Here is a 14819-nt window from a genome sequence, read left to right as displayed (position 1 = left end):
CAACACAAGAAAGAGGAATGGTAATCGCTTAACTCTACTGAAAAATGTAACAGAATAATAGAGACACTAACTGTTACTAATTAACTGTTCCTATATAGCAACATCACATAAACACGCCCTTGCAAAAGGCAAATTCAGAAAATAGATTGTCTCACATGCAACCTCAGTAGTCCAGGTCAAAAAAGAAATCGAGAAAATTCTGAAAGAGTGTAGCAGCTTCCAAACCCACTGAGACCCCCAACAACAATTACTGAAAGCTAAGACTAAAAATCCTAGTTCTGTTGGTGCTTGACCACACCCATTCAGGCTACTTCTATTGTTCCAACTTGAAAAGAAAATCCCAGGCTTCACCAGCTGTTTAATTCGTGGCTCTGGTAGATGGGTCAGCAGCTCTGCCTTAAAACCTCTCTTTTAAAAAAAAAAACAGGACATCATAATCTCTTAAAGCCATTGTATTGCCACACTGTAGAGAGAGAAAGAGTTAATGTTTTGAGTCCAATATGATGCTTCCTTGGAACTGAAAAAGTGATGGGTTTATTACTGTAAAACAAAAAGGAGGAGAAAGCGGAACAGATAGAACATAGAACATTACAGTGCAGTACAGGCCCTTCGGCCCTCAATGTTGCACCGCCCTGTCATACTAATCTGAAGCCCATCCCACCTACACTATTCCATGTATGTCCATATGCCTGTCCAATGACGACTTAAATGCACTTAAACTTGGCGAATCTACTACTGTTGCAGGCAAAGCATTCCATACCCTTACTACACTCTGTGTAAAGAAACTACCTCTGACATCTGTCTTATACCTATTTCCCCTCACTTTAAAGTTGTGTCCCCTTGTGTTTGCCATCCCCTACTTGGAAAAAGGCTCTCCCTGTTCACCCTATCTAACCCTCTGATTATCTTGGTGACTTTTTTTAACCAGAGGGCTGTGGGTATCTGGAACACACTGCCTGAAAGGATGGTAGAGGTGGGAACCTTTAAGACATCAAAGAAGATTTACAATGAACACTTGAAACACCGTAGCATTCAAAGCAAAAGACAAGTGCTGGAAAATGGGATTAAAATATATAGATGCTTGATGGCTGACATGAACATGATGGGCCAAAGAGTCTCTTTCCATGCTATAAAAATTCTAAGAGTCTCTGACTCTAAATGTAGCCCAGAGTGACAGGCAAAGAGAGTGTCAATGATAGTGCCGTCTAACATGTAATGCCAATGGTGTTTGAAGTGACCAATACTTTGCCACAGCCGACAACACGTTTGAACAACCTCAATCCAGTTCCCAGCCCAAAGTGCCCAAAGTTTGACAGTATCACTTTATATAGGAGAACTAGCAGAGAAAATGTTTTCAAAGGAATATATTGATGGAATGAATTGGATGACTTGTTTATTTGCGGTTCAAAGACATTGTTATGACATGGAGACAGACAGCTGAACCAAACCAGTCTCTCTAGCTCTGTATTCACAACACGTTAAAATTAAATAACATCCAAAAGAACTGCAGATGCTGTAATTCAGAAACAAAAACAAAAATTGCTGAAAGGTCTGAGCAGGTCTGGTCGCATCTGTGAAGAGAAATCAGAGTAAATGTCTCAGGCCCGGTGACCCTTCCACAGAACTGAGCTTTTCCAGCAATTCCAGTAAGATTAAAACCCCCAAAGGTCCTCAACATTTATTAGAAACCACTGGAACCAGACTTTTAAATAACCAAACTCAGACTTTGCAAATGATCAATTCTCAACGCTCTTTTGTATCTTAAACAGAAGATTTAGCAATTTGTTAATGATATAATAACTTCAGCAGAGCAAAAATTAAATAACAAAGTAAACCATTTGGTCTATACATCAAACTCCAAAAAAACCTCCATTTTCACATGCTGTGAATTTTTTAAAAATGGGTGGAGTGAGAAAAATAACACAAAACCAGAGAAAATAGCAGGTGGAGGCCATTCAGCTCTTTGAGCCTGCTCTGCCATTCATTATGATCACCCAACTCAGTACCCTGTTCTCACTTTCTCCCTGTTCCCTTTGATCTCTTTAGCCCTAAGAACGACATCTAACTCCTTCTTGAAAAGAGTCAATGTTTTGGTCTCAACCACATCCTGTGACAGAGAATTCCACAAGCTCCCCACAAATTGGAAGGTCTGTGATGGAGTAGAAAGTGGGAGAGATGAAATGGCAATAAGAATCCGAAGTGTGGGGCTAAAGCCTGCAGTAAACATATGTTCAAACGTACAAATTAGGTATAGGAGTAGGCCATGTGGTCCTTTCAGCCTGTGCTATTATTAAATAAGAACATGGCTGATCTGACTGTGGCTTTAACTCCACTTTCTGCCTGCTGCCAATAACATTGACTCTCTTGGTGTTCGAGAGTGTACCTACCGCCACCTCATGTATTCTCCAATGAACTGCCTTCCACCACTTTCTGGGGAAATGAGTTCGAAAGATACTCAACCCACTGAGGCAAAAAACAATTACCTCATCTCTGTCTTAAAGGGGAGAATTTTTAGTTTTAAACTGTATAGTTAAAAAAAAAAGGCTAAAAGCAAAATACTGGATGCTGGCGACTTGAAGTAAGATAAACAAAGTTCTGGAGAAACTCAGCAGATCTGTTGCGTGAGAGTTACCGTTTTGAGTCGCTTGCGACTCTTACTCAGGACTAAAAAGAAAAAACAGATGTGTCCAGAGGAGCAGTGAATGGCAGAATCACGAACAGTAATTGCTTGAAACCAAACAATAAGAGAAAGAGAGAAAAGAAACTAAAGTAACAAAAAAACTTACACTGTAACTTTGCTCGCATTTTAAAATTGTTGAACTCAATTGAGTACTTCAGATGGGTCAGTTTTTGTCAGGTGTGTGCAAGAGGATTTCCTCACACAGTATGCAGATAGACCAACAAGAGTAGAGGCAACATTGGATTTGGTACTAGGTAATGAACCAGGTCCAGTGTTAGATTTGGAGGTGGATGAGCACTTTGGTGATAGTGATCACAATTCAGTTACATCTACTTTAGCAATGGAAAGGGATAGGTATATATGCACAGCAAGAGTTGTAGCTGGGGGAACGGCAATTATGATATGATTAAGTAAGATTTAGGATGGGGAAGGCAACTACAGGGGTTGGGCTAACAATTGAAATGTGGTGCTCGTTCAAGGAACAGCTACTGCGTGTCCTTGATGAGTATGTACCTGTCAGGCAGGGAGGAAGTAGTCAAGCGATGGAGCCGTGGTTTACTAAAGAAGTAAAATCTCTTGTCAGGAGGAAGAAGAAGGCTTATGTAAAGATGAAACGTGAAGGCTCAGGGTGCTTAAGAGGTACAAGCTAGACAGGAAAGACCTAAAGAGAGAGCTAAGAAGAGCCGGAGGGGACGTGAAAAGTCTTTGTCAGGTAGAATCAAGGAAAATCCTAAAGCTTTCTATAGGTACATCAGGAATAAAAGAATGATTAGAGTAAGATTAGGATCAGTCAAGGATAGTAGTGGTATGCTGTGAGTGGAGTCTGAGGAGATAGAAGCACTAAATGAATATTTTTCATAAGTATTCATAATGGAAAATGACAACATTTTTGAGAATACTGAGATACAATTTATTAGGCTAGGTGGGATTGAGATTCATAAGGAGGAGATGTTAGCAATTCTGGAAAGTGTGAAAATAGATAAGTCCCTGGGGCAGATGGACTTTATCCTACGATTCTCTGTGAACCTAGGGAGGAGATTGCAGAACCTTTAGCTTGGATCTTTATGTCATCATTGTCTACATAAATAGTGACTGGAGGATAGCAAATGTTGTCCCCTTGTTCAAAAATAAGAATAGGGACAACCCTGGTAATTATAGACCAGTGAGCCTTACATCGGTTGTGGATAAAGTGTTGGAAAGGATCATAAGAGATGATAGGATTTATTATCATCTAGAAAGGAATAATTTGATTAGGGATAGTCACACGGTTTTGTGAGGGGTAGGTTGTACCTCACAAACTTTATCACATTATTTGAGAAGGTGACCAAACAGGTGGATGAGGGTAAAGCGGTTGATGTGCATATGGATTTCAATGAAGTGTTTGATAAGGTTCCACACAGTAGGTTATTGCAGAAAATACAGAGGCATGGGATTGAGGGTGATTTTCCTGTTTTGGATCAGAAATTGGCTAGGTGAAAGAAGGCAGAGTGTGTGTTGATGGGAAATGTTCATCCTGGAATCCAGCTACAAGTGGTGTACCACAAGGATGGTTTGGAGCCACAGCTATTTGTCATTTTTATAAACGACCTGGATGAGTTAGTAAATTTACTGATGACACAATGGCTGGTGGGGTTGTGGAAAGTGCTGAAGGATGTTGCAGGTGACAGAGGGACATTGATAAGCTGCAGAGCTTGGCTAAACAGTAGCAAAAGGAGTTTAATGCACAAAAGTGCGAGGTGATTCACTTGGAAGAAATAACAGGAATACAGAATATTGGACTAATAGTAAGACTCTTGGTAGTGTGGATGAGCAAAGATCTAGGTGTCCATGTGCATAGATCCCCGAAAGTTGGTACCCAGGTTGATAGGGTTGTTAAGAAGACGTATGGTGTGTTAGGTTTTATTGGTGAGGGATTGAGTTTCGGAGCCATGAGGTCATGTTGCAGTTGTACAAAACTCTGGTGCAGCCGCACTTGGAGTATTACCTACAGTTCTGGTCACCGCATTATAGGAATGATATGCAGAGATTTACCAGGATGTTGTCTGGTATGGAGGGCAAGTCTTATGAGGAAAGGCTGAGAGACTTGAGGTTGTTTCATTAGAGAGAAAGTTCAGAGGTGACTTAATAGAGACATAAAGATGATCAGAGGATTAGATAGGGTGAACAGTGAGACCCTTTTTCATCAGGTGTGATGGCTAGCTTTAAATTGCAGGGTGATAGATAGAGGACAGATATCAAAGTAATTTCTTTACTCAGAGTAGTAAGGGTATGGAATGCCCTGCCTGCAACAGTAGAACTCACCAACTTTAAGGGCATTTAAATAGTAATAGATAAATGTATGGATCATAATGGAATAGTGTAAGTTAGATGGTTCACAAGTTGGCGCAACATCGAGGGCCAAAGAGCCTGTACTGCTCTGTAATGTTCTATGATTAGATTAGATTCCCTACAGTGTGGAAACAGGCCCTTTGGCCCAACTAGTCCACACCGACCCTCTGAACAGTAACTCACCCAGACCCATTCCCCATATTTACCCCTGACTAATGCACCTAACTCTATGGACAATTTTAGCATTGCCAATTCACCTAACCTGCACATCTTTGGATTGTGGGAGGAAACCGGAGCACCCGGAGGAAACCCACGCAGACACGGGGAGAATGTGCAAACTCACACAGCCATCCAAGGCTGGAATCAAACCTGGGTCCCTGGCACTTTGAGGCAGCAGGGCTAGCCACTGTGCCGCCCATAAGTTCAAAGTTGAGCTTAGTCTTTTGTAAGATGCCATAGGATGAGGTATTGGTCCTTCTATTGGTTTACTGTGCTACCATTTGTGGTAGTCGAGGGGGTCAGGCTCCAAACAGAACAACTTTTCCCATTAGGCAATGGAGAGAGAGAGAGATGCGTTTACCTGAACGGAGCCTGTCCCAAGTCCATTGGTGTGACCTGTGTTTCTCATTGCCTTTGCAGAGGACTGTGAACACCAGGAGGACTGTGCCCCCCTCGAGGCTGAGATCAGGCAGAAGGAGCTGCAGAACGTGGCGCTGAGGAAGGAACTCCGCCACAAGGAGGCCCTGATAGCGGCGCTGGAGGACAGCCTGCGACGGAGGGAGCGGCTCTTCCTCGAGGAGCTCAAGAGACGGAGTCACAGGATGACCCTCCTGAACAGTGAACTGCAGAAGCAGTCGGAGACTGCGGCCCAGCTCGCATTCCAGTTGCACAGCGTCAAACAGAAGCTGAGTAACTCCAGGCAAGGCGGTCGGCCTTCGGACAAGCCCGCCGATAAAGCCATCCCGACATCTCCGGTGTACACCTCAGTCTCGCTGAGGAGGCACCATAAAGTCCACTCGAAAGTGACCGATAGAATCTGCACCGAGAGCCAGCAGAGGCGCCGGGCAGGACTGGACGAGCTAGACCCCATGCCCGACCCTGCGCTTTTCCTGCGGGCGAGGTGGCATCACGGCGGGCGGCAGAACCAGGCAGGCGGCTTGGCACCCGTCACTCACGAGTGCAGACTGGAGAGCGGAGGCCTCGCGCCTGTGCAATCGCAGTCGCTCGTGCCCAGGACTGTGGCGGAGGGCAGCTCAAAGTGCTCGAACTTTCTGGGACCTCCCGCCGAGACAGAGATCCCCCTCACGGACGAGGAGAGCGCCGGCGAGGATCTGCAAAAGGCGCGGGAGAGCGTTCGGAAGTAGAGCAACTCTTTGTCACGGGGTTAACGATTAGAAGGAACTCGCTTTGATCACTCGCGTCTTTTCACACCCCGAAACGCATTCGCATGCGATGTTGGTCACCGTGCAGGCAAATGCAGCAGCCGCCTTGCACCGAGCGAGGCCCCGCACATAGCAACGGGGTGACCAATCACCTGCCGCTCCTCTCTCCTGCCATTCACTGAGGCTACAGCCCCATCTACAACACCCCAAGCCGAGCTTCAGCCCCCGCGAATAACATTTTGGAAGAAACAGACTATTTAAGGTGAAGAATAGGCAAGATGAGCATAGGCAAGTAATATACAGAGCTTTCTTATTAATCTCAGGAACCTGAGCCTCTATTCAAACAAATCAGTGGGTGATCCAGCTGCTTAATAGTTTTTTGAAACTGTTGTGTTTATCCAAACAATCTCCCCAGTACAAAAATTCGAGACACAGACCCTGTATACCACATTGCAGGTAACCCTATTCCAAACATTGGCATACTTTTTAAAACATAAATACAAGGCAATAAAGTAATCATGTGGAACTTAGAGACAGTCTCCAGCTACAGAAAACAGCACACACACACACACAACATCTTCATGACCTACCTGACTCCTATATGAATCACCTAGTGTTGATTGACTGTCAATAAAGTCTTAAGAGGGATAAGGGGCCTACATTTTACCAGCAGAGAGTGCTAACTATCTCCCCTTGACATACTTTAGTATTACCACAGCTGAATCCATCACGAACAACATCCTGGAAACCAAAAACTCAAATAAAAGCAAAATGCTGCAGATGCAAATCTGAAGGTCCTGAAGAAGTGACATTAGACCCATAACATTAATCCTGCTTCTCTGTCCACAGATGCTGCTTGACCTGCTGAGTTTCTCCACTTTTTCTGTTATTTATCCTGAGGGCTACCTTGGATCAGAAACTCGGCTGGCCATGTAAAGAGAATGTAAGGAACTGGACATTCTTCAGCAAGCAACCTATCTCCTGACTTCCCAGAAACTTTCCACCATCTTCAAGGCACAAGTCAGGAGTATAATGGAACATTCTTGGCTTACTTGAATGAATGTAGTTCCATTAATGTTCAGAAGGATCAATACTATCCAGGACAAAAAGCTAATTCATTTGGCCATTCATTTCCTCTACCATGGAACTACAATGGCAGCAGTATATACCATCTACAATATGCACTGCAGCAATTAGCCAAGGGTCCTCGAATAGCATAATCCAAACTAATGCCCTCTACCATCTCAAGGGCAACTAACATATGAGAACGCCACCACTTTCAAGTTCCTCTCTAAAGGGGAATTATAGTAATATCACTGGACCTGCTATCCAGAACCCAGGGGCATGGGTTCAAATCCCATGGCTGATGGTGGCATTTGAATTCAATAAAGGTCTGGAATAGCCAGCTGTAACCATTAGCTATTGTTGTAAAAACCTATCTGGTTCACTAATTTGGCAAGAGAAGGAAATCTGCTGCTTTTACTGAGTCTGGCCTACATGGGACTCCAAACCCACAGCAACATGTTTGATTTTTTTTTTCCCCAGCACCCGTGGTGTGTGTGTGCAGGTGTGAGACACAGTGAGAGACACAAGGTGCACGAATCTTTATTCAAATTTCCACCACCAGGAAGAAAGGAAACACCCGAGTGGCCAATAGACAATACATGCAGGAGTAGACCATTCTGCCCTTCGAGCCTGTACCACATTCACTATGATCATGGCTGATCATCCTTAATCAGTATCCTGTTCCTGCCTTATCTCCGTAACCCTTGATTCCACTATCCTTGAGAGCTCTATCCAACTCTTTCTTAAATGAATCCAGAGACTAGGCCTCCACTGCCCTCTGGGGCAGAGCATTCCACACAGCCACCACTCTCTGGGTGAAGAAGTTTCTCCTCATTTCTGTCCTAAATGGTCTACCCTGTATTTTTAAGCTGTGTCCTCTGGCCAGTGACAAGCAGTGCCCTTCACATCAAAGGGCAATGCTGTGTGATCAAACAGTGAAGGGGAGGGCAGGGATTAAATCAAAATAGAGTTGGAGGGGGAAATAATGCACTCCATTCCTTGCCCACCTCTCCCTGAACAACTACAGGGTGTTATGTGTTTGATTCTTAACTGCCCTCTGGGCATTAAGTGCTGGCTTAGCCAGTTGTGCGTACATCCTGTGAAGGTATAAAATATGTCACATTCCGTGTTGGCTTGGAATTACTTTGCTAGCCCAACACTGAGTGAGATAAAATCCTGGAAGTCCCTTCCCAATAGTACTACCAGTATATCTGCATCACATACGTGTGTTGCAGCAACTCACCATTACTCTCTCAATGGCACTTAAGAATAAGTCATAAATGCTAGCCTAATCAGCAATGCTTGCATACGGGAATAAAAAAAATGCATCCTATCCTTTCAAAGCTATGCAGCTTCTAATTAATCATGAGAGATTCAGAATTCTGGATATAAAGCACTTGCATTCAGCACGTGCTTTGTTACGCCCTCACATTATTTCAGATGCAAAACAATGTTTAGCAATCATTGACTGCTTTTGGCTTGGACAACATGATTTACAAAAAATTCTCACCTTTCACAAATAACGATTTGGTGCTAGTTACTGACCAATGATTGGATGATATGAGCTTGAAAGGACCCTTAGTAGCAAACTGAAGCAGAGAAAACAGCCTTGCTGTTAAAATGAATCGAACTCATTGGAATCAATGACTCAAAAAGATTGTAAATAATAAAACAAATTCACATTTTCTTATAACCTGACAAAATATTATTTCACATTTACTTCAAGAAAGATTTGCATAACTCCAGGAAACTCCAATGTCATATCGGAAATGTGTCAGCTATTTTGTGCACTGCACGCTTCCACAGCAAAGTGACAATGATCAAATCGTCTGTTTTTGCAGTGTGGAGTACGGAACAAATATTGGCCTGAGCATCAAAGATACTTTCCCTACTCCTCTTCAAAACAAAACTACAGATCTTTTTTATTCACCTCCAAGGGCAAATGGGATCTTGGTTTGTCAGCTGTCTTCAGTGCTATAAAGGAGTATCAGGCTCTTTGGCTAAGACTCCTGGGGTGGGACCTGAATTCTCAACTTTCTGAATCAGGGGTGAAAGCACAGTTCACTGAGCTAAAGTGATTGAAATAGCTAAACAAGTCAGAAAACACTAAATTTATCACATTAATCCTGTATTATTTTCAAACATATACATTATTCATAAAAGTCATGAAGCAAAATCATTGCAAAAACACTTCAACTGGAATATTACATAATTTGCAAGAAAATTCAACATACCCCAAGGCAACATGTTCCGCTTAATTTGACTGTAATGGTCTTAATATTGACAAAATGCATGCTATGTCAGGTATACAGCCTGCAGGCAAAACATTTCAAGTTGAAATGAACAGAAAGTGCAATAAATATGTTCCCTATACAACACATTTCACTGAGGTACATTTTAAATGCTCACAATTTACAACATACTTTCTTTGTGAGGTACATAGTCTGTGCGATATCACAGTTTCCAGTCCCTTGCTATACCATGGCTGAAAGGTCTAAGCAGTGGCCTTTCCTATAGCTGCCCCAAATATTAATGCATCCCTCAATATGTACTGAATCAGTTCTAACTAATATCAAGGGATATTCATCAGTTTTTAATGTAAATTTGCTATTGAGCAACATAGATATATCCTGCACTGAGCTGTGTAGATATTTTATAATTAACCTGTTCAGAGATTTTATCTCAAACACCTCTGAAACAGATGATACTTAAACCCAGGCCTCCTTCATAAGAGATTGAGACATTACCACTAAACCACAAGCACACCTTGGCTGAGCTCTGTATTAAATTATGCTTAATCAGATTAGATTAGATTTCCTACAGTGTGGAAACAGGCCCTTTGGCCCAACCAGTCCACACTGACCCTCTGCAGAGTAACCCACCCAGACCCATTTCCCTCTGAGTAATGCACCTAACACTATGGGCAATTTAGCATGGCCAATTCACCTAACCTGCACATCTTTGGACTGTGGGAGGAAACCAGAGCACCCGGAGGAAACCCACGCAGACATGAGGAGAATGTGCAAACTCCACACAGACAGTCGCCCGAGGCTGGAAATGAGCCTGGGACCCGTGGCACTGTGAGGCAGCAGTGCTAACCACTGTGCTGCCATGGATAGTTGCTCCAGTTAATACTTTCTGATTCCTGTTTCACTAACCTTGAAAACTCTACCACAAATAAGAATACTTTAAAATGTTATCCTCATCAGAAACCTCCATAACTTTTGGGGAGGTTGGGGGTGGGGTTGTGGGGAGATGGTGGTTGGAGGATAAAGGGTGAGCAATCTCTGAATGAAAGCAAAGAGTTATCACATTTAATAATTCATCTGCCTAATACTGCTCTCTAGAATTTTCAAGCCCCCACTTCAGTTATGAATAACAGCCCAATGCTATTTTCTTTTCCATGATTAGCAAAATATCTATAAACATTAGTTCCAGAACTCTTATTTGTAAAAGCTGGTTTTCATGCTGCAATAATCACATGCACTTCTATAGTCTCTCAATGAGAATGTTTATCTGTTGGGATTAATAGTTAATCATTTTATCTCTACAGCAGGTTTAAAAAGGACAAATCAATGCAATATTGTAATGTTTGAATTGTGCGTGCAGTTGTAATTGAAACTAATGTCTAAACAATAACCTGAATGACTTTGCTGAAGACTTCATTTCTCTGTAGCCAAGTTAAAGGGACACTGCTGTTACCTTTAACATAAATGTTTTTTTGTTTGGCGAAGCAAAATTCTCAGCAGAGCAAGTAGTATGAAGAGACTCCTGGGGTTGCGAGAAGGGTTGTGTCAATTCTGCACAGGGGGCTTCCATTTTCTCTGCTGCCCTTAGTTTCTTTTCCCTTCCTCTCTAGAAAATGCTGACTGTCATGACAATGCAGTTCTCTGGGCACGAGCCCAGATCTGATCCCTGCTCCAGGCAGATATTTTTGATGCATGTGCCCTACAGTGAATTTTGACTAGCTATGGGGTGCATCGTGTTTAAGCTCACTGCTGACCATTCTTAGAAAACTCTCATTACTATATGTATAGATGCCTGGTGAATCCAACAGATTGGCTTCAGGCCATCTTGTTCTGCTTGGCTCAGACCAGATTAGGTAGAGCAGTTGACACCCATTGTAACAGCTTCACTGTACAACAGAGGGGTTCGCCTGAGCTAGCATTCAGACTTGCAGTCCCTACTCTTAATCAAGTAGATTACAAGCCTTCTGTCTCACCAGCGAAGCTGAGCAGGAACACATTTTGACATCCCCCTTTTGTCATTGATTTGCTCTGAAGCATAAGTACATTTTGCCCATGGAGACATAACATTATGTAAGACACGGGAAATGGAATAAGTCAGAAATATTTGTGCATGGAGAGTTGCCCTTGCCTTATCTATTGCCTAATGAAATGTCTCTTTCCCCCTTGAACTAAATAATCACTTGTCATTCTCTTGAATGCTTATGATCCATTGTGGGCTAGAGTTAATTATCTTTCTTTGTCTAAAAGTAATACAGCAAGCTAAAGAGTTTTTTTTAACAATACCAATCATTTTGGCAAAGGCAGTATGTAAAAGCATTGAATTTTAACTGATTTATTTCCATGCTACATTCTTCCCTAAGAGTGGTGCTGCCAGGGATACCATTCTTCCCATTTCTCAGTCTCCACGATTTTCCCAGTCTCTCTGTCTATGTCTATGCATCTGTTCCAATGATCCCATCTTTCAAACCAGCACTTCCAACATTTTTTCCTTGTTCCTCAATTGAGGATTCCCACTCAGCATGGTCAACAGAATCTTTTAATGTGTCAGATCCATTCCACAGATCTCTGCTCTTGTCCCTTGCCCTCCTTCCCAAAACCACATTAGGGAAACCTTTGTCACTTTGCTCCCACACTGATCTTTCTGTCGATGGCCTGTTACATTGCTCCAGTGAAGTTCCAACACAGGCTTGAGAAACAGCAGCATATCTTTCAATATGACACTCTATAGCATTGAACTCAATATTGAGTTCACCAACATGAGCCTCTGCCTTCATCCTGATCCATGTGTTTTATCTTTCTTTTGAGTTTTGTTGCTGGGTTGATATTTGTTTCAATCTTCATCCAATTATGTTCCATTCAGATTTTTTTTATGATTGTCATTAATGCCCACATTTTGACACAACTTTTGTCTCTTCTCAATTATCCATTGTCACTCTCCTTGGCTGTTCTATCATTAAATCTTTTGTGCATTTTAAAAAATTCACCCCTGGGTATCACCCTATTGTAGATTTTCTTCCTCTATACATCCTGCCCCAGCCTCTCCCACTGGCTCAAAGACACAGGTTTCTTTGTCTCTTTAGTTTTGATGAGCAACTATCAACCCACAACATTAACCCTTTCATTCCATAGATACTGCCTGACCTGCTGCCTTTCTCCAGCATTTTTTGTACTTATTTCAGATTTCCAGGCATGTTGTGTTTGCATTTAATATGTGTGTGTAAACATCTTGCTCCACCACTCAATAAGAGTGATTTTCTACCTCAACTCCACTTTCATGTCTGCTCCCTATATCCTTTGATGTTGTCCAAAAATCCCATCAATGTCAGTGTTCAGTTCACCGAAGACTGATCATTCGCAGCCTTTTAGAATTTCAACAATACACTGAATGAAGAAATGTTTTCTTATCTCAGTCACTAAATAGACAACCCGTTGTCTTGAGATTCTGACTTGCCCCCATGTCCAGCTCAAGGCTTGGCAGCCAAGGAAAACAAACTCCATCAAGAATTTTAAAAGCTTCATCAGCTCTCACTATTCTAAACTCCAGGTAATATACGCCGAACATCTCAAATGTGTAATTTAAGAACAAATCTGACTCTGAATATTCCTGTCATGACTTATCACAGCGTGATTCACAGAATGAAGCCTGGACCCTATGCAAATGCAATTCATAAAAATAGATCCTAAATTAAATTCCCAAAGTGTTCTTTTTAAAATCCCAACAGTAAATGGTGAATGAGAGATTTCTGCGATTGTAATCATCTAAATATTATTGAAGGTTAGACCTGTCTGTTAAAACACAAGAGCAGAGTTCCCCAGTCATGGGACAGAGTTATTCCTCTGAATTCCCCTTGATTCCCGGTTTCTTAAATTTCTCTGCGCACTGCTTTGCAAGAACACAGTTTCATTTGACTTTTTCCTGTGCTTCCATGGCTTCATTAATACACATTATATGTGACAATGGGAAAAGGGGACGAGTGGGTTAGTGAACCTTGCTTTTAGAGTGGCAAATCCCCAGTCCTGAATTTAAAGGGGAGAGTTGCTTTTTGCAGTCAGTTGGGATCATTTCAACTGAATTTGTGTTAATTAACAATAGATAATCTTCACGAGCTTTGTGTTTTTCCGAGTACCTTGTAAGGTTTTGCTTAAAGGTGCCAAGTTGAATGGGATGCGAAAGAATGAGATCTCAGATTCTATCTCAAAGAATCCTTATACAGTGGAAGCAGGCCATTCAAAACCCAATAGTGACCCTCTGAAGAGCATCCCAAACCCCTTACCCCTGCATTTCCCATGGCTAATTTAACTAGCCCGCACAACCCTGGACACTATGGGCTATTCAGCATGGCCAGTCCACCTAACCTGCAGATCTTTGGACTGTGGGAGGAAACTGGAGCACCCGGAAGAAACCCACACAGACATGGGGAAGAATGTACAAATCCCATACAGTCAGTCAAGGACAGGAATCAAACCCAGGTCCCTGGCGCTGTGAGGCAACAGTGCTAACCACTGAGCCACCGTGTCACCCTATCATTTTGTGTGGCATCAATTTATTAAAGGCACTGCCTATGGTGACAGTGATAGACCTTTACCTTAACTATTTAAACACTATTTAATTCTTCCCTTTGGAAGCTTTTGTTCTGTTGGTAAAAATGTTTTCAAGTCTTGTGGCATTGTTCCAAGGCAAACGTTTCTTTAAAAAAGGTGTGACTGTAACTAATGTTCGATTTTTCTTTCTGTAACTGATTCAAGTTCCATCCCATTCTGCAGCTTTCACACCACTCTCTCTGTCATCCTGTTCTCCTCATTGTATTCCTGTCATGTACTTGCCTCATTGTCTCAAGTACTAAACTATTATGATTCATATGTAAAAAGGCTGTTAAAGACTTATAGAATACAATGGTGCATTCATTTGAGGGGAAAGGTCAATCATTGCCCTGTGGCTTATTCTGTTGTTTTCCTTCCTCTCTGTGCTAACTGTACAACAAGCGTTAATAGCAACAACTTGAACTCACATGGTACCAATCTAAAGATTCTTCAAAAAAGCAGTATGAAACAAAACTTAATACTGATACATATCAACATAGAGGACCAAAAGATTGATTGAAGAGGTAGGGTTTA

At 42.2% G+C, this 14819-nt stretch overlaps 1 protein-coding gene across 3 annotated transcripts in view; it reads left to right on the top strand.

Annotated features, from left to right (window-relative positions):
- Positions 1-14605, top strand: part of ccdc92ba (coiled-coil domain containing 92Ba) — a 91484-nt gene extending 76879 nt beyond the window's left edge. For 2 of the 3 annotated variants that reach the window (XM_043718331.2, XM_043718332.2), the window contains exon 4: positions 5648-14605. In XM_043718331.2, the coding sequence (XP_043574266.2) occupies positions 5648-6372 (725 nt within the window). In that variant the 3' untranslated portion in view covers positions 6373-14605. The remainder of the gene's footprint in view (positions 1-5647) is intronic. The other variant, XR_015752327.1, reaches the window with a different exon arrangement.
- Positions 14606-14819: the final 214 nt, after the last annotated feature.

The sequence above is a fragment of the Chiloscyllium plagiosum genome, unplaced genomic scaffold (genome assembly GCF_037043375.1).
Source record: "Chiloscyllium plagiosum isolate Xiang-an unplaced genomic scaffold, Cpla_swu_hap1 HiC_scaffold_31, whole genome shotgun sequence".
Classification (NCBI taxonomy): Eukaryota; Metazoa; Chordata; class Chondrichthyes; order Orectolobiformes; family Hemiscylliidae; genus Chiloscyllium; species Chiloscyllium plagiosum.
The sequence above is the reverse complement of the archived record's forward strand: the minus strand, read 5'-3'. Positions and strand labels throughout refer to the sequence as shown.